At 36.9% G+C, this 27003-nt stretch overlaps 1 protein-coding gene and 1 non-coding gene across 3 annotated transcripts in view; both read right to left on the bottom strand.

Annotated features, from left to right (window-relative positions):
* Positions 1–27003, bottom strand: part of btz (CASC3 exon junction complex subunit) — a 109611-nt gene that overhangs the window by 27426 nt on the left and 55182 nt on the right. For both annotated transcript variants that reach the window (XM_089098794.1, XM_089098796.1), the window contains exons 2-4: positions 26714–26909; positions 13577–13683; positions 1583–1780 (exon numbers count right to left, since the gene is read on the bottom strand). In XM_089098794.1, coding sequence (XP_088954920.1) covers positions 1583–1780; positions 13577–13683; positions 26714–26884 — 476 coding nt within the window. In that variant the 5' untranslated portion in view covers positions 26885–26909. The remainder of the gene's footprint in view (positions 1–1582; positions 1781–13576; positions 13684–26713; positions 26910–27003) is intronic.
* Positions 15391–15462, bottom strand: TRNAG-UCC (transfer RNA glycine (anticodon UCC)). The gene has a single exon. It is a non-coding gene; the product is annotated as a tRNA-Gly (tRNA).

Raw genomic sequence — 27003 nt, 5'->3', positions numbered from 1 at the left:
GCTGTATTTTTTGAGACGAGGTACAGGCATCTCAGCCCAACACGTCACCGATAAAAGTCAAAGTTTCAGTTGCCGGGTCTTTTTTACAGAGACAAGTAGCAAGCCTGTCAAGTCAACCTTTCCGCATCTAGGATAAAACACAGGGAATATGTTAACACCCCTCTACATTGTTCTCAAGCAATTCCAGATTGTCTACATTGTCTAAGTTCACAACCATCTTACCATCACAGTACAATCGCTCATCGATATATTCCTCTAAGGTTTTACGCAAAACAATATCTACCAGAATAATTTAAATGAAAGAGGAAAGGATACAACCTTGTTTAACACTAGGGTGCAACCTTGGTAGTATTATTAGTAAATATGGTGGGAGTAGTGAAGATGTTATTAATAGAACAGCCAAGGCTCAGGGTGTTTTTTCACAGTTAAAAAAAGTTTGGAAGAATAGGAATATAAGTCTGCAAACCAAGATTAGAATATTAGAAGCTACAGTGATGACAGTGGTCAAATATGGCTCTGAAGTATGGGCGTTTCAAAAAGCAGATGAAGATTTGCTAGATGTTTTCCAGAGAAATTGCTTAAGGATTGTTCTGGGTACCCGGCTGACTGACTGTATTCCAAACAATAGGCTGTACGAAAAATGTGGTTCAATATCGCTTTTTAGGGCTATAATGAAAGAAAGGTTGAGATGGCTAGGGCTCGCTGTGCGGATGAAGAATGACAGATTGCCGAAGATCGTTCTATTCGGCCAACCGTCTAGGGCTAAACGGAAAACAGGTCGTCCTCGTCTGGGGTGGGAGGACGTCATAGAGAAAGATTTAAAGGAAATGGGAACTTCCTGGGAGGGTGTAAAAAGGGAGGCTTTGAATAAATTGGGATGGAGGAGGAGCGTGCGTAGCTGCGTTGGCCTCAGACGGCTTGGTGCTGCGGTGAGATGTCAGTAGTAGTAGTATACAATCGAGAACAAGCACTGTCACTTGTTATCTACCTTTGCAAAAGCTGTATTATTTTGATGTGACCAATTACGTTAACATACCATTCTGGGAATCCACCAGGAGAAGGGACTTTGAGCAGGTCCTATCTGTCTACTGAATCAAAACATGTCCATGCTAAATAAAACTAATCACTAATGATAAAAATAATCTATCGCCCCATTTGAGCTAAATATCCTATTTCTAGAATAAATGCCAAAGATCAGATTGGGCAAAATTTGTAAACATGAACTAGAACCGATTTCTGGAAAAGTGGTCACACCGGAGGATTTGAACAGAGTAGGATGAAGGAGGATTGATCATCATTTCACACAGCCTGACATGGCCTAAAGCTGTGACATATTTTTTGCCGAATTAACTACCCTACACTAAATCGTCTACATCCAACTACTCTTTACTAACTTTCTTCATATTGTGAATTCCTTATTTCCCTTAACTACTTCTTCTCCATTTTCTTCTCTCAATCACTTCGTTCAGAAGATATAAAGCGTATTTAGAGAATATAATATGAGAGAAACACATTTCTGAAATCAATGAAAAATTAATAAGCTACTGGAAGGAATGTACAATCACAGCCAAATTAAAATTACCCATATCTTCTTCTTCTCCTAGCGCGCGGCGCAGTTTCTCCCTTTCGGATGTTATAGCCATACATGGCGACTAATTCTTCCTCAGACTTTGGTCCTTGTTGTCTCTCATCATATCGATCGTGAAGCCATCTATCAGCAACTACTCGTGGTGGTTTTTTTGGTCTTTCTTCTTGTTCTTTGACAACAGGTATTTCTTCCCTAAGGACAAGAAAAAGAAGTGATGATTTAGCAAACTGAAAAATATTTTCATTAAAAATGCTTCCAAATTCTTTTCTTTCCACTATTTGTCGAGAATATTAAAGATAGATGAAATTTAAGAATGAAAGGAACTATTATACAGAGGTTGTTAGAATCTGACTGTTAAAATCTGACTGGCTGTTAGAATCTGATTACATACAAGTAAAAATCAACATTTTTGTAGATATTGACTACGTCACATCTAAAAAATGCAAATTGACTAGTGCCACAAAATAGATATGGAAATGTTAGACAATACATAAGATACATGACCGTATTTTTTGCTTTAAAATACATCTTATCTTATCTATCTAAGTGGTAGCTGGAATTTTAATATATTTTTTCTTTTTTATTCTATAGATTCTTACACGTATGTAAATACTACACCCAATTCTGAGGGGGTTACCACTTTGGCGGCCAAGATTTGTGTAAATGTAAGTATAAAATACACAATATTGAACTGCGCTCAAGCTAAGAAGGAGGGGGTAATCCTATCCTTGACCTGATACTGATATGGAGTGTTAAAGGGCATAGAGTGAATTATCCTTAGAAATAAATAGCGTGAGAGTGGTTTGGAGAATTCATTTTTTTTAATAATATTCTTTTTTCAGTTTTTTTTTTCGTTTTATCATTGGAAATGGGTCCCAGGGGTAGTCCTAAAAATTTTTTATTTCTATTTTACAAAAGAAACTGGTGGTTCTTTAAATATATATATATATATGTATATATATATATATATATATATATATATATATATATATATATATATATATATATATATATATATATATATATATATATATATATTCGATTACGAAACAACGTTAGGAAAAGACATCCCAAAAGGCTCAAGGAATGTAGATTTTCTCATCCAAATTTTTATCATCTCATACCTGGAACCGATTCCATATCTAGGCATACTCCAAAACATGCATTTACGCAGAAACTTTTTTCGAAGGGGGGGATAAAAAAATAAGGGGAGAGGATAAAAACCTTACTCTGAATATCCTATTGAGGGGTATCCTTCGTTGGGGCAGCTGAACTTAGTGTTCAGTGGGTTTTACATTTAATCTTTCCGTATTTTTTTTTTTTTCAATTTGATTGGTTGTCAAAGATCTAAATAGGATCTTACTTTCGTAGAACTTTTTTTCTTAAGTAGGATTAATTCAGTATTTGTGGGCAAAATCACAAATATCTTAAAATTTGAGGAGACAATAAACACAATTAGACCCCGGCGCCGCGCCGGCGGATCGACCGAACGCCGCCGACGAGAGGCCCGGGCGAACGCCGCCGAAGTGTCGTAACGCCGCCGGCGCGCCGCAAGCACGCCGCCGCCAGCAGAGATGGCGGCGTTCGGTCGACTTTAAATTATTTTTCGGCAATTCTTTATTGCGTCAACCGCAAAGTCGGCGCTTTTCCTTCTCGTGTGGTTTAGTATTTCGATTTTCCTGATTAGAAATCAAGCAGACCTTGCACTATCCCCAAATTTTCGGGTATTTCCCCGAAAATCTATGCGTCACGCCGAAAAAAAATTTGGTTCCCAGAATCTCCGAAAATCACGCAATCACGGTGCCACCCCTAGTGATTTATCACCAGTGACTTTACCTGCCTTATATTAATTTGTATACCATAATTCTTCACTGCTCTCTTGTTCATTAATTTTCGTTTCTTTTGTTACTTTGCATAAAAACCAGACAGATGCAATATGCTATTGCAAATATTGCAATATACACAGTTCTTCATATGTTGACAAAAAAAAGTATCGTCTTTATGAAATGAGTTTAAATCATTTCGAATCCAGTTTCCCAATCGCTATTTCTTACATCATTCGTAGTCAAGTCAAGTTGAATAGAATTATAGAACGCATTCACTACTATACAGCTTCAGCCTTTAGTTGTATTTTTAAATTTACAGCTGAAATTTTGTTTAAACCGCTGAATTTTAAGTTTGCAGATTTTTTTTTTTTTTTGCTGCTTTTAGATATGATTTTCTTAGTGTTTAAGACTCAATTATTAAAAGCTTGATAAAAAAAACGATCTCTTTTCTTGAACATTTTAACCCCCCCCCCATCCCCCCCACCCCCCAAAAAAAACAGCCTTCGGCTGAGACAAAATTTATCTATAGACTAAGCTATGTACAAGGTTGGGGAATTAAAGATTGAACCGGAAGTTACCCCAAAAATATGATTCATAAATAAATTGTAAATTATTGCCTATAGGGGGGAGGGGGTTTAGGGGGCTATCATTTTTAAATGATAATACCTCATTTTTTTCATTGAAAACAGGCATGCCAAAAAGATAATTATTTTTTTCATTTAAAGTGGAGACAGAAGAAAATGATATCAAATTCCATGGGAAACCATTGAAATATTTTGATAGACCCAGGGCCCCCCATTAGGACTTGTTCATTGTCTTGGGTATTTTGCGATTTCTCACAGGCTACTGGCCTTATTTGGCTTTTGTGTGTGCTCCCTTTTAATTCGATTCTTTGGATCTTATGGAATGCCATGGCGAATCTATCACTCAGTTTTCAAATAATTTGAGGTATATCTGAATAATTTTGACAATTTTGTTGTTGTCTTTGTGCCCCTTTACTCATACCCTCAATTTTTTTTTTCAAGGAACACTAAGCTGTTTAACGTTATTTTGCGTGTTTGTTTAAACCATATAGTGACCTTGTTAATTATTCAGTAAATTATTTTTCAAATGAAAGCTGAGCCGGTGTCCGATCACGGTGGTATCCAGAGGGGGGGGGTAGGAATGAATTATATTTAAATGATAATAGCTCCAAATGTTATTTATTGAAAGCAGGGATCCCAAAAAGTTAATTTTTTTGAATTTAAAGCAGGAACAGCATCCTATCAAGGTGGTATCCAGAGGGGGGAGGGGGGTATTGAGCAATCATATTTAAATGAAAATACCGCGATTTTTTTTACAGCAGGGGTGCCAATAAGTTAATTTTTTTTTTCCTTTAAAGCAGAGACGGGATCCTATCAAGGTGGTAGCCAGAAGGAGGGCATAGGGATTTATTATATTTAAGTGATAGCACCTTGATTTTTTTTTTTATTGAAAGCAGGGATGCCAAAAAGTTGAAAAGTTGACAAAATTAACAAGATTTTCGTGAGTTATAATTGCATGGTTTTATCGTCCAAAGAGAAAGGGACATATGCGTCCAATCCTGTTTATTTTTCCTAATGATGAAACGGGTTTACTTTGAAAACATTCATTCATATGTATCAGGCAGATTCACACTAAAACGAATTGGTGTGACAAAAGTGAAATCGACAACCCCACCTAACGTTGCGCACGAGTAACAATGGCGCCCTTGGTCCAGTGCCCAAGTTACATTAAAAGGCCAGGTCATAATAAAAGCTTTCAATTTGGGAGGTTCAAGGAGGAATCTTTGACAGTCTTATGACCTCAGGGTACTAGATGTTGCAACGTTCCTACTTATCTACAGTGGTTTAGAAAATTTGATCACCCCACAAATGATTATCAAAAATATGCACAAATGTAACATTTGGAATATTAGCGCTTTTTTCAACGCTTTGAAGAAAATCAATGAATTTTTAAGATCCCTCATTCCACTTGAAATCTATTTTAAAAAGACACTTTTAGGAGATTCCTACGCAAATAACGGTAGCAGAAGCTATAAGTCTGAATGGTGACCGAAGAAATGTATATGCCTTTTGAACTCAAGTAACTTATTTCTGGAACTTTTGTTAATTTGTTAATTCTTGTGAGCATTTGGAAATCAAAGCTTAAACTCAATAACTGATACTAGGTGTCCCAACATTTTGCTTGGATTAAAAGTGACGAACTAGGATGAACATTTCAACATCTTCCTGGAGATACTTCAGTCTGCATGTTATTTCATTTAATTACACTTAAAACGAATTAGCTTTTCATTTTTTACCTAAGAAAATAGCTGGCACTTCATTTTTCTTCATAGGGAATAAACTATTAAATGTTTTTTGTGTCATTGTAATTTAAGTGTTCTCATGTGAAGTGTTCATCATGTATTTTCAATTTGATAAATTTACTCCTTTTAGATACAGTTTATAATTTGACTGATATTAGGCATTTATCAGTTTATAATTTGGAATGAATCCCCGGAGAAAAAAAAGCCAAAAAACTTTAAAATGCATTTTTTTTAAATTATAATGAAAAACCAGTTTTTAATACAAGAAGGCTTCTTAGTAATCCAAAAGAGCAAAAAAAGAACAACAACCAATAAATATCAAAATCGCCCATTTCCAATGTTTTAAATGTGACAAAACAGATATAGGCCAAGGGCATTATGAAAAAAATAAGCTTCTAAGTTCAAAGTTATATGCAAAGTTTTTACCCAGATAGCTGACGAATTTTATGATATGGTATTTGAAGTTTTGTATGAATTTTATAATGAATTATTGGCTCTCGGTTAGAAGCTAAAAGATACAATGGGGGCAGAGAAGGTCAGTGAGACTCGTGTGGTCCAGCGTAATGTGAAACTCTGACTGGAGACAATAAGGCCAAAAAGCTCACAGCAGTGGGTTAAATACGATGATGACTGTTTCGATCCGCTAACTGTTTGCCAAAAAATGACCCAGAGGAGGTTGTTTCCGACCAGTAGTTTTGTCATTTTTTTTTTTTCTCCGATATTTAATTTTTATGTACGTGATATTGTGAGAATTTTTTTGAATTATTTTTTAAGCCGCAAAGTAAATATGTTTTAAGTTTTATGGCAGTTAAGGTTGTAAATCGAAAATTTTTTTTCTTTTTTTTTTCATATTTGTTCAACTTTATTTTCTCTTTTTTCATGTTCCCAAAATTCAAGGTATCTAGTTTGTTTTTGTTTTCTTTCAGTTTTCCATAAAGAAGTTCAATCGGGTATGTTTATTGTTTTTTACTCCTTGCTCTTCTGTAATTTTCATGACGGACCGCCGATTGCAGTTGGTAAGTGATGACTTTCTTCAGCTTCATCCCCGAGAGGTATCAGAGATTTTGATATAGATAGATTAAAAAATTTAGAAGAGTCTTATTTAAATCTCAAGCTTATTTTTGATCAAGAAATTGGTCAAGAAAATGATTTCCATTTGTTTGATGATAAAAATTTTCCTAAAAGTAAATATGTAATTTCTAATTTAATTACTGGGAGGTCTTCTGATTCTCCGCTTTCGGTATTTCATTTGAATTGCCAAGGACTGTATTCCTCATTTTCTGATCTAAAGTCGTCATGTCGAGAGCTTAGACCAGATTGTATAGGTCTATGTGAAACATTTATTACACAACAAACTGAAAGCCTTTTGGATATTCCAGGTTACACTAGCCATTTTCTCCACAGAAAACAGATGAAAAGGGGTGGTATAGCAATTTATATCCGCGACACACACACGGTTCAAATTAGGCAAGACCTTACACCAAATACTGAAGGAATTTTCGAGTCGTTGTTCTTAGAAGTATGGCTGTCCCCAAATAAAAAAATTATTGTGGGTGAAATTTATCGTTCTCCCTCAGGGTCAACGTCTCAGTTTATGGAACATATGGCTCAAGTTCTGGAGCTAGCCCAGTGTAAAAAAAATGAGCTTATTCTCATGGGAGATTTCAACATTAACCTCAGTATTCCGCTAACGGCCGAAGCAGCAAATTTGCTAAATAATATGGCAGGTTCAGGCCTATATCCTGCTGTTACTATTCCGACACGGGTTACAGAGAGTACGCATTCACTTATCGACAACATATTCAGCTCCTTGCTCCCAGAGTCGGTGGCAGTCCTTGTCAGCGACACATCAGACCACTTCCCCATTCATGCAACACTCGGCCTTTCAGAACCAGCTAAGATAAGGTCCCGAATCAACCCAATGTTATCGATTATATGTTTAACAGAGGAAAACTTGAAGAATTTAAAACAGGAACTAGAGCAATTAAACTGGGATAACGTAATGGAGATTCAAGATGTAAACGAAGCATTTGGGTCATTTCACTCGACGTTCATGGATGTATACAGTAGATGTTGCGTGAGAAACCCGAGAACTAATAAACGAAAGAAAGACCAGCCAACGAGCCCCTGGATGACGGATGGTCTTCTGGTCTGTGTGAATAAGAAAAACCAGATGTAGGAAGAGTTTAGATGCTTGCCTGGCTAAGCGCTGATACAGGAGTATTAGAAAGGCAACAAAGGCCTTCAGAATGTAGTACAAAGAGCTCAGTGTGGCTACTTGCACCAAAAGCTGACTGGCTGTGGAAAGAATAGCCGAAAAGTTTGGCAAATTATCAACTCGGTTCTACGGCCAACCACTAAGTCTTCCACATTACCAGCGAAATTGGTCGTGAATAATGAAGAAATTACAGAACCTACACAGGTTCCCGCATCGCTGAGTACATTTCTCGCAAATATTGGCGATACCACAGCAAATTCCGTCGGGATACCATCTAAGTCATACAAAAAATACCTTGGTCCGAAGTGTATGAAATCAATGGCAGTGAGTCCTGTAACACCAGGTGAGCTTAAATTACTCATAAAAAATTTGAAGGGCTCTTCTGCTTTAGGTTTCAACCTGGTCCACACAAAGGCACTTAAAGCTGTAGTGAAGACCATTGCTGAGCCGCTAACTTACATTATAAATCTTTCATTAGATAAAGGGCTTTTTCCTGAAATGTTAAAAAAGGCAAAGATAATACCTCTTCACAAAGGTGGAAGTCATACAGACACAGAAAATTATAGACCAATCTCAATCTTATCAGTTTTCTCGAAAGTCTTTGAAACGCCAATGAAAAACCAGCTTTACCAATATTTAGAGGCCAAAGGCTTTTTTAACAGCCGCCAATTCGGGTTTAGGGCTGGCCATTCAACCGAAGACGCCCTTACTTCACTAAATTTATTAGTAAACAGAATCCTAAATTCGGGTGCTTTACCTGCAGCAGTACTTCTAGACATTAAGAAAGCGTTTGATAGCATGCACCACGAAATATTACTAGGAAAGCTGGATCATATTGGAGTTCGTGGCTAAGTCCTAGATTGGTTTAAGTCTTACCTGGAAAATCGTCGAATTTACACAGGAAATGACCATACAAATGATTTCGTAGTTAATTGCGGGGTGCCACAGGGCTCTAAATTGGGACCGGTATTGTTTCTTGTTCACGTAAATGATCTTCAGCAAGTACTGACTCCTGCAAGTCGTAGCCCTTATTGCTGCAAACTATGTCACCCACAAACGACGCCAGGGTCTATGGTAGAAGCCGAGGACGAACTAACGGCATTTGCGGATGATTCACTTATGGCAAGCTCAGAATGGAACATCAAGTCTCTCAAAACGAAGCTACAAGACATTCTTGAAGAAACGTACCTGTGGATGGACGCAAATCGTCTAGTCATCAACATTGACAAATCGAGTGTTTTATTTTTTTCACGTATAGGTTCGCTGGCTCCTGATGTGATTGGTATTGAAACCTCTCGTGGACTTATCAAAAGACCAGAAAAAGGACAAGTTCGATACCTAGGGGGTTTTAATCGACGAAAACCTCTCGTTCAGACCCCACATAGCAAGTGTCGAGACGAAGCTTTCAAGGAACCTTAGGATCTTGAGAAAACTCAGTCACCATTTCCCTAAAAAAAATACTGATCCTGATTTACAATGCAGTTATCAAGCCTCACATTCAATATCGTTCTACGGTTTGGAAATCTAATTTCAAGACACATTTACAGAGACTAAACTCAGTTCACAATAAAGCACTTCAAATTTTAGGCCCAGCACCGAACAGACTATCAATGACATCCCTTTACAGACTATCTTGCACCGTTTTTTGTTTTAAATATTTTTCAGGAACACTCCCATCACCCTTTAGAGGCTTATTCACACTAGCATCACAAATCCATAGTTTAAATACACGATCTTCATCAGATATTTACATACCCCCGACACCGACAGCTAGGTCGGAATTTTCTCCTAGAATTGCGTGTGCTAGAGAGTGGAATGCACTTCCGCAAGAGCTGAGGTCATATAGGTCTCTCGGCTCCTTTAAAAAGAATGTGAAAAAATATCTAAAAGATTAAATATTTTTTTACTAGATTTATTTTATTATTATTATGTTTAGAATTTTTCGATATTATTATTAATTATCATATTTTAGTTTAATACTTCAAGGGGTGTGAGTGGAGGAGAGGTTGTGTTAAATTTATTGTTATTTGATGGCGGTTCGGGGTGGAAATTGAAGAGGACAGGAGGCCACGCTGTATTTAGAGTGAGCAATTATTACGGGCCCAAACGTGCATCAATGCACAAGGAACTAAGTTAAGTGTATTTTTATATATATTTTTTTGAATTAAAACCCATATTGAACTGAACTGAACTGAACTGAACTGCAGTAATGCTTGATGAAAAAAACTACTAATTTTGATAATTATTTATGTTAAGAATACATAGCTAATAGATACTTCAACTACTCGTATTATGCAAGGTTTTTGAAACGCCAAAGCCATTTCGTTGCTAACATATTCCTACTTCTCTAAATAAATAACGAAGAAGACTAGTTTCCAGCCGGCGACTTGTGAATTTCTTAGCTCATGACTAGGCTCGAATCTTTTATAAATTTAAGCGTTTATTGGAAACAAACATACGTCAATATGGCTGTTCTCGGACAACCTTGATCGCGCCAGTGGCGCGCCACCTAAATCTTACAGGCAGCGCGCCGCCAGCAGTCTTACTAGCGGCGCGGCGTGCTGTTTTTTGCCCCGCCACCGCTGGTCTTCCCTCATCGGCGCTGCGTCGGGGTCTAGACACAATATAAATACATATAAACAAATAAATATAAATACAAAGGACATGTTTGCATTTAGTTTAATCATCAAAACCATCTAACTATTTTACAGCTATTCCAAAGTTTTACTGTTTTAAAGTTGGATTTCCCAGCGTAATTTCAAATAAATCTTCTTTTTGAACTTCCAAATGTAACAGGTTCTTACAAGAACTTTCAGAGTAAGACAAGATAAGAAGAAATTTAAACTTGGCGAATAAACAGCAAAAGATATTGGCAAATAATATCGGTGCACCCTGACAAAGCTAAGCAAATTTTTCCATTTAAAAACACAACACAAGAATTAATGAATGTTACTACTATGGCGGAGAGTATTCACAGAATCACCAGTGCCTTGCAAAAGGGAAGATCAGCAGTAACTGCAGAAAATCCAACCATTTTGCACGTGCCTGTCGAGGTAGCAAAAAGACTGTGAACATCATCATCTTTACTATTCTTGAGCTGGTGAAATGTTGTATTGACTTCAAACGAGGTGATTGTTTATGTGTTAATATCAAGTTAGTAGAGTGGCCGTTCATTTAATGGTGCAACCTCCAAAGCTCAATTATAAACGGTTAATAACTTCGACTGTGATCATCATCATCTTTACTATTCTTGAGCTGGTGAAATACTGTATTAACTTCAAACGAGCTGATTGTCTATGTTTTAATATCAAGTTAATAGAGTGACCGTTCATTTAATGGTGCAACCTCCGAAACCCAATTATAAACGGTTCATAACTTTGACTGTGAACATCATCATCTTTACTATTCTTGAGCTGGTGAAATGCTGTATTGACTTCAAACGAGCTGATTGTTTATGTGTTAATATCAAATTAGTAGAGTGGCCGCTCATTTAATGGTGCGACCTCCAAAACCCAATTATAAACCTCCAAAACCAATTATAAACTGTTCATAGCTTCGAATTCTATGCCTTATATACCCAGAACAAGAAAACATTTTCAACAATTAACAATTATTCTGCTGCTCTGCGACAGAACAAATAGGATAATGGTTCGTTTTCCAGTGTGAAAAATTATCTAGATAGGTCACGAGTTAGCGAAAATTCTTTTAGGGTCCAAATTTATTTTGGGAAAGCATTTTTCACGTGAACAACGTCACAATTTCTCAGACGTTCAACACCTTAATTACTGGTTTCACTTTCTAAAGCAAATAAAATGAAATTAAAGTTGTTCTTCTTCTCAAGGGAAAGGGGAGAAGAGACTTCCACCTTATTACAAATCTCGAAAAGAATAATCTCGTAAACCAAACTCTTTTTTTAATATAATTATTAAATAAAACTAAATATAATAACGGGATAAACTTTTAATTTAAACAGTAAGCGTTTAAAACGCTTCTAAAGTCTTCCTAGAAAGTTTTACCCGATACTATATTTTCATTTCATTTTTCCTCCCTCTCGAGTTCGTGGAATTTTTACAATCTTTTACACAATTTATTATATGACCCATACGACCCGTTTTATGGCATATTTTTGCCCCAGGAACTCTTTTGTACTTACCTGTACATCACCAGTGATATTTGACCGGGGAAAACGAGGTTAAACGTTATATAAATCGCAAGTTGGTCAATTCTGCTTGTGAAATCTGGCCAGAGAAAATGCACTATCTTATCTTAGATACCCTTTCGCTTTCTATTTTGTATGCCGTTCTCAGGGTAGATGTGTCTTTGAATTACTTTAGACACTCATTGTCTTTCAACATAGGTAGATATTACGTTTTACTTAAGTTACTGACTGTGTTCAATTGCATCTTGTTGTGAATTGTTAACCTCATTTACATGTCTAAGCTGACTCTTAGTAATCGTACTAAATAGAACATATTAAATGTTGGATTTACTTTATGAACTTGAGAATTTTACCAACCAAAATTAAGAGAACATGGTGGGAACCCCCCTCCCAGAAAATTAATCGCAAAGAAATGCGATTTCCCGTGTTCGGACCCGTCCTCCCAAAAAACACCATTCACCTCCCTTCTTAAGTATCAGCCATATGAGTGCCTATGTCCATAAGAAGCTCTACAGGGGCGCTGTACTGACAACGTCACCAAACACTTAGTCAGGTGGGTTACGTCACAAACTGGGCGAAAGAAAAACAAAGGCAAAGTCACCCCTTTGCAGTTCAGGTTAGAAATAGGGGGAAAGAAAAGGCAGAGACAAAGTTACCCCTTGGTGGCACGAGTTATCAAAGACAACGGGCAAAGGAAAAAGCAAAGAAAGATTTAGCCTGGTTCTAGAGGATCGTCGTGTTCATAAAAGTCTTTGTTCATAAAGCAAAGAAAGATTTACTCTGGTTCTAGACGATCGTCGTGTTCATAAAAGCCTTTGTTCATAAAAGAGCCTTTGGTCATAAAGCAAAGAAAGATTTACCCTGGTTCTAGAGGATCGTCGTGTTCATAAAAGTCTTTGTTCATAAGGCAAAGAAAGATTTACCCTGGTTCTGGACGATCGTGGCGTTCATAAAAGCCTTTGTTCATAAAGCAAAGAAACATTTACCCTGGTTCTAGACAATCGTTGTGTTCATAAAAGCCTTTGTTCATAAAAGTCTTTGTTCATAAAGCAAAGAAATATTTACCCTGGTTCTAGACGTATAAAAGCCTTTGTTCATAAAAGAGCCTTTGTTCATAAAGCAAAGAAAGATTTACCCTGGTTCTAGACGATCGTCGTGTTCATAAAAGCCTTTGTTCATAAAAGAGCCTTTGTTCATAAAGCAAAGAAAGATTTACCCTAGTTCTAGACGATCGTCGTGTTCATAAAAGACTTTGTTCATTAAAGAGCATTTGTTCATAAAGCAAAGAAAGATTTACCCTGGTTCTAGACGATCGTCGTGTTCATAAAAGCCTTTGTTCATAAAAGAACCTTTGTTCATAAAGCAAAGAAATATTTACCCTGGTACTAGACGATCGTCGTTTTCATAAGAGCCTTTGTTCATAAAAGAGCCTTTGTTCATAAAGCAAAGAAAGATTTACCCTGGTTCTAGACGATCGTCGTGTTCATAAAAGCCTCCTCTCTTCGGAATATACTGAGGGTTTTTCTTGTCCTCGTCATCGTCAAGAGACTTTGAGGGCTGACTTTCCTAAATATAATAAACAACTTAATTAAATATTATGACGTCGCTGTTAAAATAACTAATAGACGTTCACGAGGTTTCATAAAGAAAAGAAACAAATATAGCATAGAGGAAACATAGATATACTTCTGCTACAATGCTAACAATTTAGGGCATCACCAAGCAGCCTAAGACCAACCGCGCTGCAATGGCTTCCCCTCTATCCCAGTCTACTCACAGCTTCACTCCCATGAAGTTCCAACTTCCTTTCAATCCTTTCTTATGACCTCGTCCACCCTATTCGGGGGGCGAGCTAATTTTCGTTTGACCACAGATGATGAACAGAAATAGTGTTTGGTAGTTTATCAGCCTTAATCCGTAAAATGTGATCTAGCAATCTTAATATTCTATCATTATAGCCTGAGAAGGCGAAATCAAACACTTCTTGTACATCATGACATATGTTTTGTTTGACATGTGTTCATTCAAACAAGTAGTTAAAACTACCATATGTATTGTTTGACATATGTTGATTCAAACGAGTAGTTAAAACTACCATGTATATTGTTGGCATATGTATTGTTTGACATATGTTCATTCAAACAAGTAGTTAAAACTACCATATGTATTGTTTGACATATGTTGATTCAAACGAGTAGTTAAAACTACCATGTATATTGTTGGCATATGTATTGTTTGACATATGTTGATTCAAACGAGTAGTTAAAACTACCATGTATATTGTTGGCATATGTATTGTTTAACATATGTTGATTCAAACAAGTAGTTAAAACTACCACACCCGATCAAAATTTAGAGATAGCCATTAGCATAGTTGAAAGGTCCAATAACTATGCCTTTGGGGATGACATGATCCCCCCCCCCCCCATTGCCCCTGAGAAAAGAGCAGTGAATTACATAATTTGTCCATTGTTCATTACAACATTGTTAATATACACTTTTTGGGGGGAGGGGTTATTTTTCATGGGGAGGATTTTCCGTGGAGAGGTAAGTTTCTTTGGAGAATTATTGAGGGTAAATTTTACACGGTGGGGGGGGGGGATTAATTACCTGTTCAGATTTGAAAAATGGTGAGAAATGAAATAGAAAAGTAATTCTTCCAACTGAAAGTAAGAAGCACCATTAAAACTTAAAACAAACTGGAACTATACCGTATATGAAGGGGACTGGCCCTTCGTCAGCTCTCGCTCTTTACAGTAAAGTTTGACTTTTTGTCACAATTATTTAAGAAAGACTGCTCAAACACAAGGGCCGCTGAATTTTAATGAAAAGCATTTCTTAAGAACTGTAAGACTTTGGCATATAGAACGAAGGTTGGGGAAGGGGCAGCCCTCTGACAGTCATTATCAGCTGAAAAAGATTAAAGATAATACTTAACTGACAAACCTGATGGGATTAGAACACAATATTGTCATCATCCAGTTTACGTGTGTTTATTTGATGTTTATAACTAAACATCAACTTTATATTTTTTGTAAGTCAAATCTTTGTAAAGGGAATATTTATAGAGCTAGTAAGAAATGTATTATTGTTTTAATTTCCGTTTGTTAGAAGATAATTTCAAAATCTAAAAAAAGGGTTATTTAACAGCAATATAAATGATACAGAATATTTAAAGAAGTGACAACAGGAACAGCTACCTTAAACTGACTACAATAGATTTTCTTCTCAATGATCGTAATTTACTGACATCCATATTGGCTGTTAAAAAAATGCGATGGCCGGGAGTCGAACCCGGGTCAACTGCTTGGAAGGCAGCTATGCTAACCGCTATACCACCATCGCTTGGAAAGATAAATTATTTACACAAAATATGATAAAGCATTTGACATAACCCGATTGAATGTTTTGAAGTTCTATTCAAATGTTCTAATCGCTTCCTAGGTCAAATTCAGCATTTATATGGACTTATAAAGTGATACCCAGCTCTTTATTACCGGCCAGTAGTAGACAAGGGCGTCGTTTTTTTTTTTGGGGGGGGGGGGGGGGGGTTCAAACAATGTGGCGAAAGAATTAGGTAATTATGTATTAGCTGGTACCCACGTGATATATTGTGCTAAAGGAAACTAGTCACACAGGTATCTGTCAATAGAGAAATGCACCGCAAAAGCGTAGTTTGTCATTGCGTTTATAATATTTAAACCATTGTTTTGGGGGGATTAGGGGGGGAAAGGTACCTAGGTTAGATCAGGTTAGGTATTTAATACATACTATACTTTACCCCTCACCCCCTAATGTGCAAACATATAGCCCAAATTTGTTCATAAAGTATTATATTTTCATCATATTTTGTTTTATTTCATTAGCATTAACCAAACATGACTTCTCGTGTGGGTAAAAGTACTAAAAAGTATCATATATCCCATGCCCTTTTACTATCCAGATATAAACCCCTCTTGCCCCCCCCCCCCCAATAAAATGCTGGAGATTCGCCCCTGGTAATAAATGGTTTAAAAAATAAAAAAAAAACTACTTGAAAAAATTTTAATATGTACTTGTCTAGAATTCAGCAGTGACGCGATAAGTGAAGTTTCATTAATGCTAATGAAATAAAACAAAATAGGATGAAAATATAATAGTTTATGAACAAATTTGGGCTATATATTTGCACATTATGGGGGGCGGGGGGTAAAGCATAGCAGATATTAAATACGTAACCTGACCTGGGGGGGGGCGCCATCCCTCCTCCCCGGCTGAATAATGCTTTATTTTTAGATTTCATTTTTTAGATTTCTATTCTACAACTAGACCCCGGCACCGCGCCGATAAGGGAAGGTTGGCGGCGCCGGGGACAAAAATAGAAGTAGCAGCGTGCCACTGGTGCGATCATTGTTGACCGCAAATATTTATGTTTTTATCAGTCTTTCTCAAATCCCAGCTTTAATTTATATCAGATTTGGGCCTATTCATGACTTAGAAACTTCGCGAGTCACTGGCTTGACACTGGTCTTCTTCGTTATTCATCAAGAGAAGTAGAAATCCAGAAGAAACGAAATGCCTGTGGGATTTCAGAACTCTTACTGAGTAATTGAAATATCCAACAGCTAGGTGTTACTAACTGAATTAATCATCATAATTAGCAGTATTTTTTTTCATTGAGCAACCGATACTATTGATAAGAAAAGTAATCATCTGTATCACAGCGGATTGGTAGAAAAATCTTTCCACTTAACTTTCATACAATCAAACATCCAGAAGGGATTTGGAAGGTATATCCCCTTTCAATCCAGATTATTTTCATAATGAAGGTCTGTGCTCTTAACTACAGACCACAGTAGACAGAATATACCAGTAAGCTTATCGCAGATCATTTCTGGTCTTCGTGAACAAAAAGCTCCTCCCACATATTTCTGCCTTATTTCTGCATTAGCTTGTTTCTGCATTAGCTTTATTTCCGTTTGTTTCAATGCACTTTGATGGAAACAGTCGTAAACAGACTAACCTGCATTCCCGCTAATCTGACTTCGCCTATGTTTATATCTCCCAAAACGGAAATAAAGCTAATGCAGAAACAAGCTAACCCCGGTCCTGGTTTTTATAATGGGTGAGATAGAGAATGATCATACTGCTAATTATATAAACTGTGCTACAGACCAACTAAATTTTTTTAACCCATAAAGCTGGTGGTAAATTACCAAGCTCATCAGAGATTCTAACTCCAGCCCCATCCCTACCTGCACTGCCATCCTCTCACCCAATGCTTTCAGTAAGCCCAATGATTTTGCAGCCACTGTGAAATAGGACAGTCACACCTGAACAAGTACAACCACATCCCAGCACCACCAAGAAAACAAAATGCGTCAAGGAAGGAAGGAGGGCAGAACAAAAGTGCTTACTGATATATCAGTAAAGGCCAAGATTGAATCTGTCTTTGCTACAAGGAAGGCAAAGAAGAGGTGGAAAAAAAATTGAAGTAACAAAAGCAAGAAAAAAAGAAACAGGCTATGAAGATTTGGTGAGAATACAGCACTGAGGGTGAAAATGAAACTGAAAAGGTTCAGACAGTTACTTTTGATGACAGCTCAGACAGTTCTCTTGGGTAAGATAGTGAGAAGGTTTGTGAACTTAGTTTAATTTGGGTTGCAGTTGGCAACTTTGTAAAAGTCATCTAAGAGGGCCATTAAGGAGAAGGTAGAACCTACTGCAGAGGTCAGTGTGAAAACTATGAGTGGTGAAAGAGATAATGTGTGAAAGTGGCTAGAACAGCCAGTTCATATCTACTACATGAAAGAGGATTTAGGGTAAAAACGTCCAGCACTTAGACTGTGCGTGATCTTGGACAAATTTTTTGAAAAAATATATTGTTGGGGCTTCCTGCTCATTTTCTTTCTTTTTTCAGAAAAATGACCTGTTTTCCTTTTCGTAATGCAATTTTCTTAGATTTACCTATAATATAATTTTCAAGTACAAGTCAAAGTCCCGTTGCTAAGACAGTGGTTTTACAATAAGTAAACTTCCAGGATAATATCTATTTTTGTCTTTCTGAACTTAGTCATTATAGTTAATGGTATTCAAAAAGTTTGATTTTGAAGCTCTCATTTATAGGATTTGCCAGGGTCAAGCTAGGGTCCACCCCTACACAAAGTTCTTTGTGCAGAAGTGATTTTGGTTTTAGTCCGTTTTCAGAGTTTGTATAGTTTGTTCCTAGACTGCAAACTGTGTTTTTAGAATTTACAGATAATGTGTTTCGGTGGAGTGGCCTTTGGGAAAATACAAATGAGCTATTTTCTACAACCGTGTAAGATTATTTTCCCAAAACCCAAGCAGGGTAGGAAAAGAGTTGGCGAGAAATACCGTCATTAATACATCAACAGGGGGGTCTGTTTACCCTTCGAAGAGATAGCTAGAGATATTAATGGTGACACAGGTTGTGGCAACCATGGCCCAGAGTTTGACCCGTTTGATTATTTAATGACGTTACCATATCCTAAAACCGCCAGCGGCCCTGGTGTAGCGTCAGAGATATCAAAGAGCTGGTAGCCCCAGGCATTCAGTACGAGCAGTGGTGCCAGCGTTGGCCCAAAATATAACTGTACCAACAGCTGTCCCACTGATAACATATATCTTCCCTAAGCAAGGACAGCGGGTTCCTAATCTTGGACCTAGTGCAGATAGTTGGGATTTGCTGACTACAATCTTATAGCCAAGCCTATTTAAATATGATTACTCTTTTTCACACCATATGTCAGTGATTGAATCTGTCCATGATTGAGATACTTCAATTTCAAGATCCTTTATTCAAGATTGGGCAATAGCCTATTTTCCAAGATTAGGCTCAAGCTAAAAATTTGCAATTACAATTAGGTCTCTACTACTAACTATCTGTGCATTTGAAATAGTTGCTATTGTATATGGGTGAAATATTCAAACAGATAAAAGACTTATTAAGAATTTTTAGACAGATTTTAGTAGAGAAAAATTAATTTTCCAGGTTGTATAATAGATATAACTACTGAAATGGTGATTAGGGAGACGTGCATTTGCAGTTTCCTTCCCATTCATTTCGTTTGATGTCTGAAATAAGTCCCAGTCCTGTAATTAGACACCTCCAGTGGTTTCATAACAAACAAGAAAACACATTAATAGTCCTTGATTTTAAATTCAGAATTTAACAATTAGGAACTTGAGAAATTTCAGAGCCTACAGTTTCAAGTAACGCTGCTATGTCATGGAATCAAAACCTCAGTATTTATAAACACCGGCCTATGGCAAGGACTTAAGAGACATTGATTCTTTGTTATACCAAGGTATCTTGAAATAGAGAGGTCCTTAAGTCTCAAGTTCCTACCTGGAACTAATCAAAAAAAAACTTTTTGCACAAAATAAGTTTTTTCAAAAAGAAGCTAAGAACTCCATTAAACCAAAAATGAACAAAAATAAAATCAAATAATCTACCAAGCATACAACTATCACAAATCAGTATCAATAAATAAAAGAAACCCAAAACAAACAGAAATTAAAATAAGTCGAACTCAAAACGAGCAGAAATTAATCTTAGTAGGATTCTAAACCCTATGAATTCTAAGAACCAGAATATAATTTGTACTTTACTGAAAAAAATACAAATGAATTTACTGAAAAAAATGTGCATTGTCAGTTTAATATACATAAGCTGATATTAATTCCTTCAAACCTTAATTAATTTTTGATTTCTTAAAGTTATAAAAGTGAAAACATGGTTAGGTACCTAGGTTAGGTTACGTATTTAATATACGCAATGCTTTGCCCCCCCCCCTAATGTGCAAATATATAGCCCAAATTTGTTTCTAAACTATTATAAAGCCATCCTATTTTATTTTATTTCATTAGCATCAACCAAACTTACTTTTTAGAGAGGCCCATATAAAGGGATTGTACCGATTTGTGGTAGTTGTATGCTTGGTAGATTACTTGATTTTATTTTTGTTCATTTTTGGTTTAATGGAGTTCTTTACTTTTTTTTGAAAAACTTATTTTGTGCAACAAGTTTTTTCGATTAATTTCTGGTTGTTTTATATTGACATAGTCTTTTTCAGGGAGAAAGAGTGAGCCTCTTCTGAAGTTAAACAGCCACCCCTTCCATAAAAACCTCTAATACCCCCTGGGCCTGTGTTGCCACTTATACCACATATTGCGGTATAATACGACAATTTCGAGAGAAATACCACACTTTTTTCTGATCATACCGCATACCGCAATTATACCATGAAATGACTTTGATCAGCGTATTTATACCACGAAATGACTTTTATCCCTGAATGTATCCTAAGTAATGTTACCGTACGGGAAAAGAGACTAATGTTGGCTCTCATCTTCTAATGATATATGGCTGGACAGGCTACTGCAGAACTCGCGAAATTTCTCGTTTTCGAGGCCGGTATATCAGTGTAACCAAAAAAAATAAAATGGGACAAAACCGACAGTATACACAGTATTTCTGGAGAAAGTGCCGAAAATGAAACAAATATTGATAAATAAACTTTTAATCTAGTTTAAAACAGAAAAGAGTAAATTATCCTGCTTCCAATTTTCTAGAGAACGGGTGGTATGCATGAGCTATTAGTGATGAAGAACGGGTAAGAGTGCCAGAAAGTGGGAAAAAGATATCATTGGGGACTATTTTCCCCTCTTTATATATCGAGTGGGTATCTAGGGGATGTCTCTTTTCATTTTTATTCAACCTTTCTTGTTCAAAATTCATGGCAGAATATACCACTTAAGAAAATAATAAAGAATAGTATCCATTTGTTAGAAAAGAAGCAAGCAATTAATTGCTTTTAAAAGGTAAGTTTTTGTTGAAACTAGTGGCAACGTATTTGCATTACGGGTATCAGAATACACCATAAATTATACCGTGTTTCGGCAGAGAAGATACCGCAAAAACACCGCTTTTTCATCGACCGGCACCGCTTTTTGGTATCGGTCCAGTGGCAACACTGCCCTGGGCATAACTTACAACCCTTGCCCCTAGTCTCTGTTTTTTTTTTTTTTTAACCCCAAAAGCCTTGTTATATGATATTTAGACTATTTTGAATAGAATGGCTATCTCAAAATTTCTATTAGACGCACTTCGGGACAATATGACGTGTGTAGGGGGGAGAGGGTAGCTGCCCTCTGATCACTTTGACTCTTAAGAAGGGCACTAGATTGTCTAATTAACAGTCCAATGAGCCCCCTTTGAAGTTTATATGACCACATTTTCTATAAAAACCCTATATGTCCCAAGGGCACAACTTAAAACCCTTTGCCTGAGGGCTGGGGGGATTTGTTATCCTTAGACATAATTTCCAGACCTTTCTGATAGGCTATATCGAAATTTTGATTGGAACTGTTTGAGGAAATGGTAGGCTTGGAGGGAGACATTTGCCCTCTGATCACTTTCGACTAATAAAAAAGGCACTAGTCCTCTCAGTATCCAATCAAATGAGCCCTTTTTGAAGCTTCTACGACAAAAATTTTAATAAAAACGTTGAATGCCCCAAAGGCAAAACTTGCGACCCTTGTCCTGAGGGTTATGAGGGGAGGGTTGTCATCCTCAAATACACAATTTACAGACCTTTCAACTACGTTGAACAAAATAGCTATCTCAAAACTTTGATTGAATGTGTTTGGGGAAATTTGGAAATGTTTGGAAATTAGTTTGGAAATCGCTTTCGACTATTCAAAAGGGCACTAGCCCTTTCAATTTCCAATCAAATGAGCCTTTTTTGAAGTTTCTACGACAAATTTTTCTATAAAAACCATATATGACCCCAGGACATAACTTACAACCCTTGCCCTGAGGGGTGTGGGGGGGGGGTGTCATCCTCAAAGACCTAATTTCCAGAACTTTCAGTTACGTTGAACGAAATGAATATTTCAAAGTTTTGATTGGATGTGTTTGTGGAAAAGTTGGGGGTGAGAGGAGGGTTAGTTGTTCTTCAACCACCTCGGACTATAAAAAGGGGCTGTAGCATTTTCAATCTCCAATCAAATGAGCCCTTTTTGAAGTTTCTACGACCACTTTTTCTATAAGAACTTCATATGCCCCCAGGACACAACTTACAACCCTTGCCCTGAGGGTGGTAGGGGAGGGGAGCTGTTTCCCACACAAACCTAATTTTCAGACCGTTAAAATATGTTGAAAAAAATGGCTATCTCAAAATTTTGATTTTATGTGTTTGGGGAAATGATGGCCGTGAGAGAGGGCTAGTTTCCCTCCAATCACTTTCGACTCTTACAAAGGGAATTAGGCCTTTCAATTTCCAATCGAATAAGCCCTTTTTGAAGTTTCTATGACAACGCTTTCTATAAAAACCTTATATGCCCCCAGGGCATAACTTACAACCCTGCCCTGAGAGCTGTAGGGGGGGGGGGTTGTCATCCTTAAAGACCTAATTTCCAAAACTCTCAACTACGTTGAACAAAATGGCTATCTCAAAATTGGCTTTTTGGGAAAAGGTGGGCGTGAGAGGGGGGTTAGTTGCCCTCTAATCCCTTTCGACTATTAAAATTAACACTAGCCCTTTGAATTTCCAATCGAACCAGCCATTTTTAAAGTGTCTACGACAAATCTCTCTATTAAAACCTTGCCCCCAGGACATAGCTTATAACCCTTACTCTTAAGACTGTGGGAGGAGTATCCTGCTTAGAGCGGTATTTTACAGAACTTTCAACTAAATTGAAAAAAATGGCTATCTCAAAATTTTGATTGGATGTTTTTGGGGAAATGGTGGGCGTGGAAGGGATGTTAGATGCCTTCTTATCACTTTTGACTATTAAAAAGGGCACTAGCCATTTCAATTTCCAATCAAATGAACCCTTTTTTAAGTTTCTACGACAACGCTTTCTATGAGAGCCTTCTATGCCCCCAGGGCATAACTTATAACCCTTGCCCTGAGGGTTGTATGGGGTTTGTCATCCTCAAAGACCAAATTTTCAGAACTTTCAACTACATTGAACAAAATGGCTATCTCAAAATTTTGATTGGATGTGTTTGGGAAGCATGTGGGCGTGAGAATGGGGTTAATTGATCTCCAATCACTTTCGACTATTAAGAACGGCACTAGCCCTTTGAATTTCCAATCGAATGAGCTCTTTTTGAAGTATCTACGACAACGTTTTCTATAAAAAATCTTACATGCCCCTAGGGCATAACTTACAACCCTTGCCCTGAGGGTTGTGGGGGAGTGACCTCCTAAAAAACATATTTCCTAACTGAAAATCAACTACGCTGAACAAAATGACTATCTCAAAATTTTGATTGGATGTGTTTGGGGAAAAGGTGAGCGTAGAAGGGGTATTAGTTGCCCTCCAATCACTTCGACAACTAAAAAGGGCACGAGCCACTCCAATTTCCAGTCGAATGAGCCCTTTTCGAAGTTTCTACGACAACTTCTTCGATACAAAGTGCCCTGGTCTAAAGAAAAAAAATAATAATATTACATTGTGCCAACATTGTTCTTTACTTAGGCAGCATTATTGCGTTGCCTATGATTTAATCAGGCGTCTGTTCGAAAGACGATTGTCCATTCCATGGATGTGTTACAAGAACTGGTGCTGACAAAACTCACCCTGGAAGCACAGGGAATTCTTGCAAAGTGTTTGTGCGTGCATTTTTTGTTTAATTTTGAACACCGCACTTGATTTCTAAGCAGGAAAATCAAAATCCTTAACCAATCGAGAAATGAAAAGCTCCAGCATTGCGGTTGACACAATAGATTGCCTTAAATTAATTCAAAGTCAACAGAGCACTGCCACCTCGGCCGGCGGTGGCACGCCGGCTGCGTTGCGACACTTCAGAGGCGTTCGACCGGGCTTCTCGGATTTAAAAAACGATCAGAAATAAAATAAGAAAAAACATTACAATAAAAAACAATAAAAAAAACTTTTTCAATTGAAAGTAAGGAGCAACATTAAAAGTTAAAACGAATAGACATTACTACGTATATAAGGGTGGTTTTCACCTCCTCAAGACCTCGCTCTTCAGGCTAAAGTTTCATTTTTGTCCCGTTTCTTTCAGATTGACTCCTGAAACACAAGGACCATGCAATTAGATTGCGAGGCTTTTTTAAAAATGCTAAAAGACTTAAGCGTAAAGAGCGAGGTGTTGAGAAAGTGGCAACCGCCTGTTACAAGTAATAATTTCTCTCGTCTGCGTTATCAAAAAGAACAGAGGAGGAAAATACGCTGTAAATGAAAGAGAAGCACTGCACGTGAGTCATAATTGTTCTTTCTTTTTTTCTGACCGATTTCTTTCAACTAACACAGATATGTCAAAACCAGATGAGCATAAAGAAAAACTAATTTTTTGTGTAATGCATTTAGGCTATTTTGAAAAATATGCATACACTTATATAACTAATAGTTTCTTTTAATATGATGCTCGAAGCTAGCTCATACGATAATCAAAGTTTTGGTAATGGGAGGGGGGGGGGCTTGAAACCAGTCTGTGGACTTGCGCTGTATTTGAACCATTAAACGAGAGTGCTCTACAATACCCAACAAGTCCTAAAGTCCTCTATTGCAGAGGCTATATTGATGTAGCCTTCTTTTTTTTAGTTTTGGCAAAGTTAGAAAAATTACAGAAAAAAGATTACTGAAAATTAGGCTCATAGAAACAAGAACAGAAAATGTGATCAGGTTATGTTTACACAATATGCGAGAGGCAAAATATTTTGAATAATAAGATGTTAACAAGAAGTGTGAGGATATCCCTATTACCTCTGCAATAGAGGTAATAAAAAAAGGTAATTTATGTTCGTTTTAAGTTTTAATGTTACTCCTTACTTTCAATTGATAAAACTTGTTTTTTTATATTTAATTCCTCACAAGATCAGTGCTTGCCTGATCTACAATTAGGTGCACAATCAAGAGAATCATCTCATCCTATTCCTAATATTCTCCTTATCATCCACCAATTTTTTTTGCACTAACCACATACCCCATATATCCCATATACCTAATTCCTTTGTATATGTCGGGACACAAGTGACTTTTTCAATTTAAATAAAATTTTAGCATATATTGATTCTTTTTATATTAATTAAATACTCATAATTTTTTCTGGAGGAGTGAGCACGAAAAAAAGGAGGGAAGGGGAGGATCAATGTCGGGTGTGACTCGTACAAGCATTGCTTTGAGTCGACATGTTCATGTTAATTGTTTCGTTTGTTCATTTATTTAAAAATAAAAGGTTGATTGATTGATGGGCAAGAGTCTTACATATTCATAGATATCCCTTCACTTGACATTCCTTGAGACTCCTTAGTTTCTTCAAAAGGGAATATTAATGAACTAACCAATAAATTGAAAACACACGAGTTAATTATATGATTAGGGAAATTATTGACAGGAATATACATACCTAATTAGAAAAGACTCAGTCAGTTAGTCCCCCAGTTTATGCTGAAGGGGTCAATTTCGGATTTTAGTTTTTTAAACAGAGCTCATTTTTTTTTTTTTAGTTTTAGATGAAGTTTAAGTGTTACACATTCGATTTTTAGTTGTTTTGGATATCTTTTGTCATCGTAATCCTACTTAGATATTGTTTTTACTACTAATTTTATATTATACATTAGAGCCAAACGGAGGTAGTTTTTCCAATCCATGGAACTGTCAATAAGGGGGGGGGCGGATTTCTCAATTTATAAAAAGACATTTCATAAAATCCAGGACGAGGCCTTTTTTATTCTTTTATTAGAATTATAGAAAAAGGCATTTCTCAAAATCTAGAGGGGAATATTGCCCCCACTCCCTGTCCATCCAGTTGAAAACTTTGATAAGAACTCACTCAGGTTAAGCGTTTAGTAGGATAAACGTGGTCCGGTTAAAGGAGATTAATTTTTAAGCAGTTTGTGCCGTAAAAACTGTTATTGCCGCATATTTTGTTGCGGCATGGGCCTGTTGTTCTATTGAAATATAGAGTAGTGACATAGTCAGGATTCAGTTCAACGAGGGATCAGCTTCGGCCCGGAAGGGATCAGCATATGAGAAATTACGCTTTTTATCTCGCAATAAATATTATATTTGAGTCTGCTTTCATGCTCTTAGTATTTGATTTTTCATTCAGAATGACTTTTTGCGGGCATCCGTGCTTTTCCGTGCTAAGTTTGTTACGTGCGGCTCAGAGACTACACTGCTAATAGTTTTGTATCTGCACAAATCTGTTGTGACAGACAATGGCATAATCAGAATTATGTTTAGGAGGGATTCAAGGTATTTCGGCTCGGAAGGGATTTGAAAACGATTTTTTTTTCTTCTTTTATGACCATGATATAGTCAGATGACCTGTTTCAATACGCATCTTTCTGTTTTATTTTAGGTTGAACGGTCACAAAAGGATCTAAGATAAAGTCTTGTCTAAAAACTTTAAGTGCAATCATAAAAAAATTATAGCAATTGAAGAATTAGTCAAGTCTTACCTCCTGGCAAACATATATTAAGAAAACTATAGATAGTTAGGAACATATTTAGATAAACCTGAGAAGTAGGCTTAGAAAATTACCCAGAAAAGACGCTTTAAAGCAGTTTTAGCGGGAAATTGTTATCATTAGCGTTGGTCATAATGCTTCACTACCTGTCCATCACCTGCTTCTCTTTCTCCAATGCTGCCTTCGATTTCTAACTCACTTCCTGAGTCACTGCCAATAACTAATTCTTCATCTCCCGAAGAGAAATCTTCTTCTTCAGAGGGATGCTCAACCACTTTTTCTTCTCCAGGATTTGGCTCTACTTCGGAAGTTGTCATTGTTTTTTACTTCACCCCGCTTAACCTGAAATAAGTCGACGGGTTATTCATTTAAATATTCACTTTCTCACTGCATAAAAGAGGGGGGAGAGATACAAGGAGAGAGAGAGAGAGAATTG

This window comes from Artemia sp. Qi Xiang Cuo, chromosome 13 (genome assembly GCF_049724085.1).
Source record: "Artemia sp. Qi Xiang Cuo chromosome 13, ASM4972408v1, whole genome shotgun sequence".
NCBI classification, from domain to species: Eukaryota; Metazoa; Arthropoda; class Branchiopoda; order Anostraca; family Artemiidae; genus Artemia; species Artemia sp. Qi Xiang Cuo.
The sequence above is the reverse complement of the archived record's forward strand: the minus strand, read 5'-3'. Positions and strand labels throughout refer to the sequence as shown.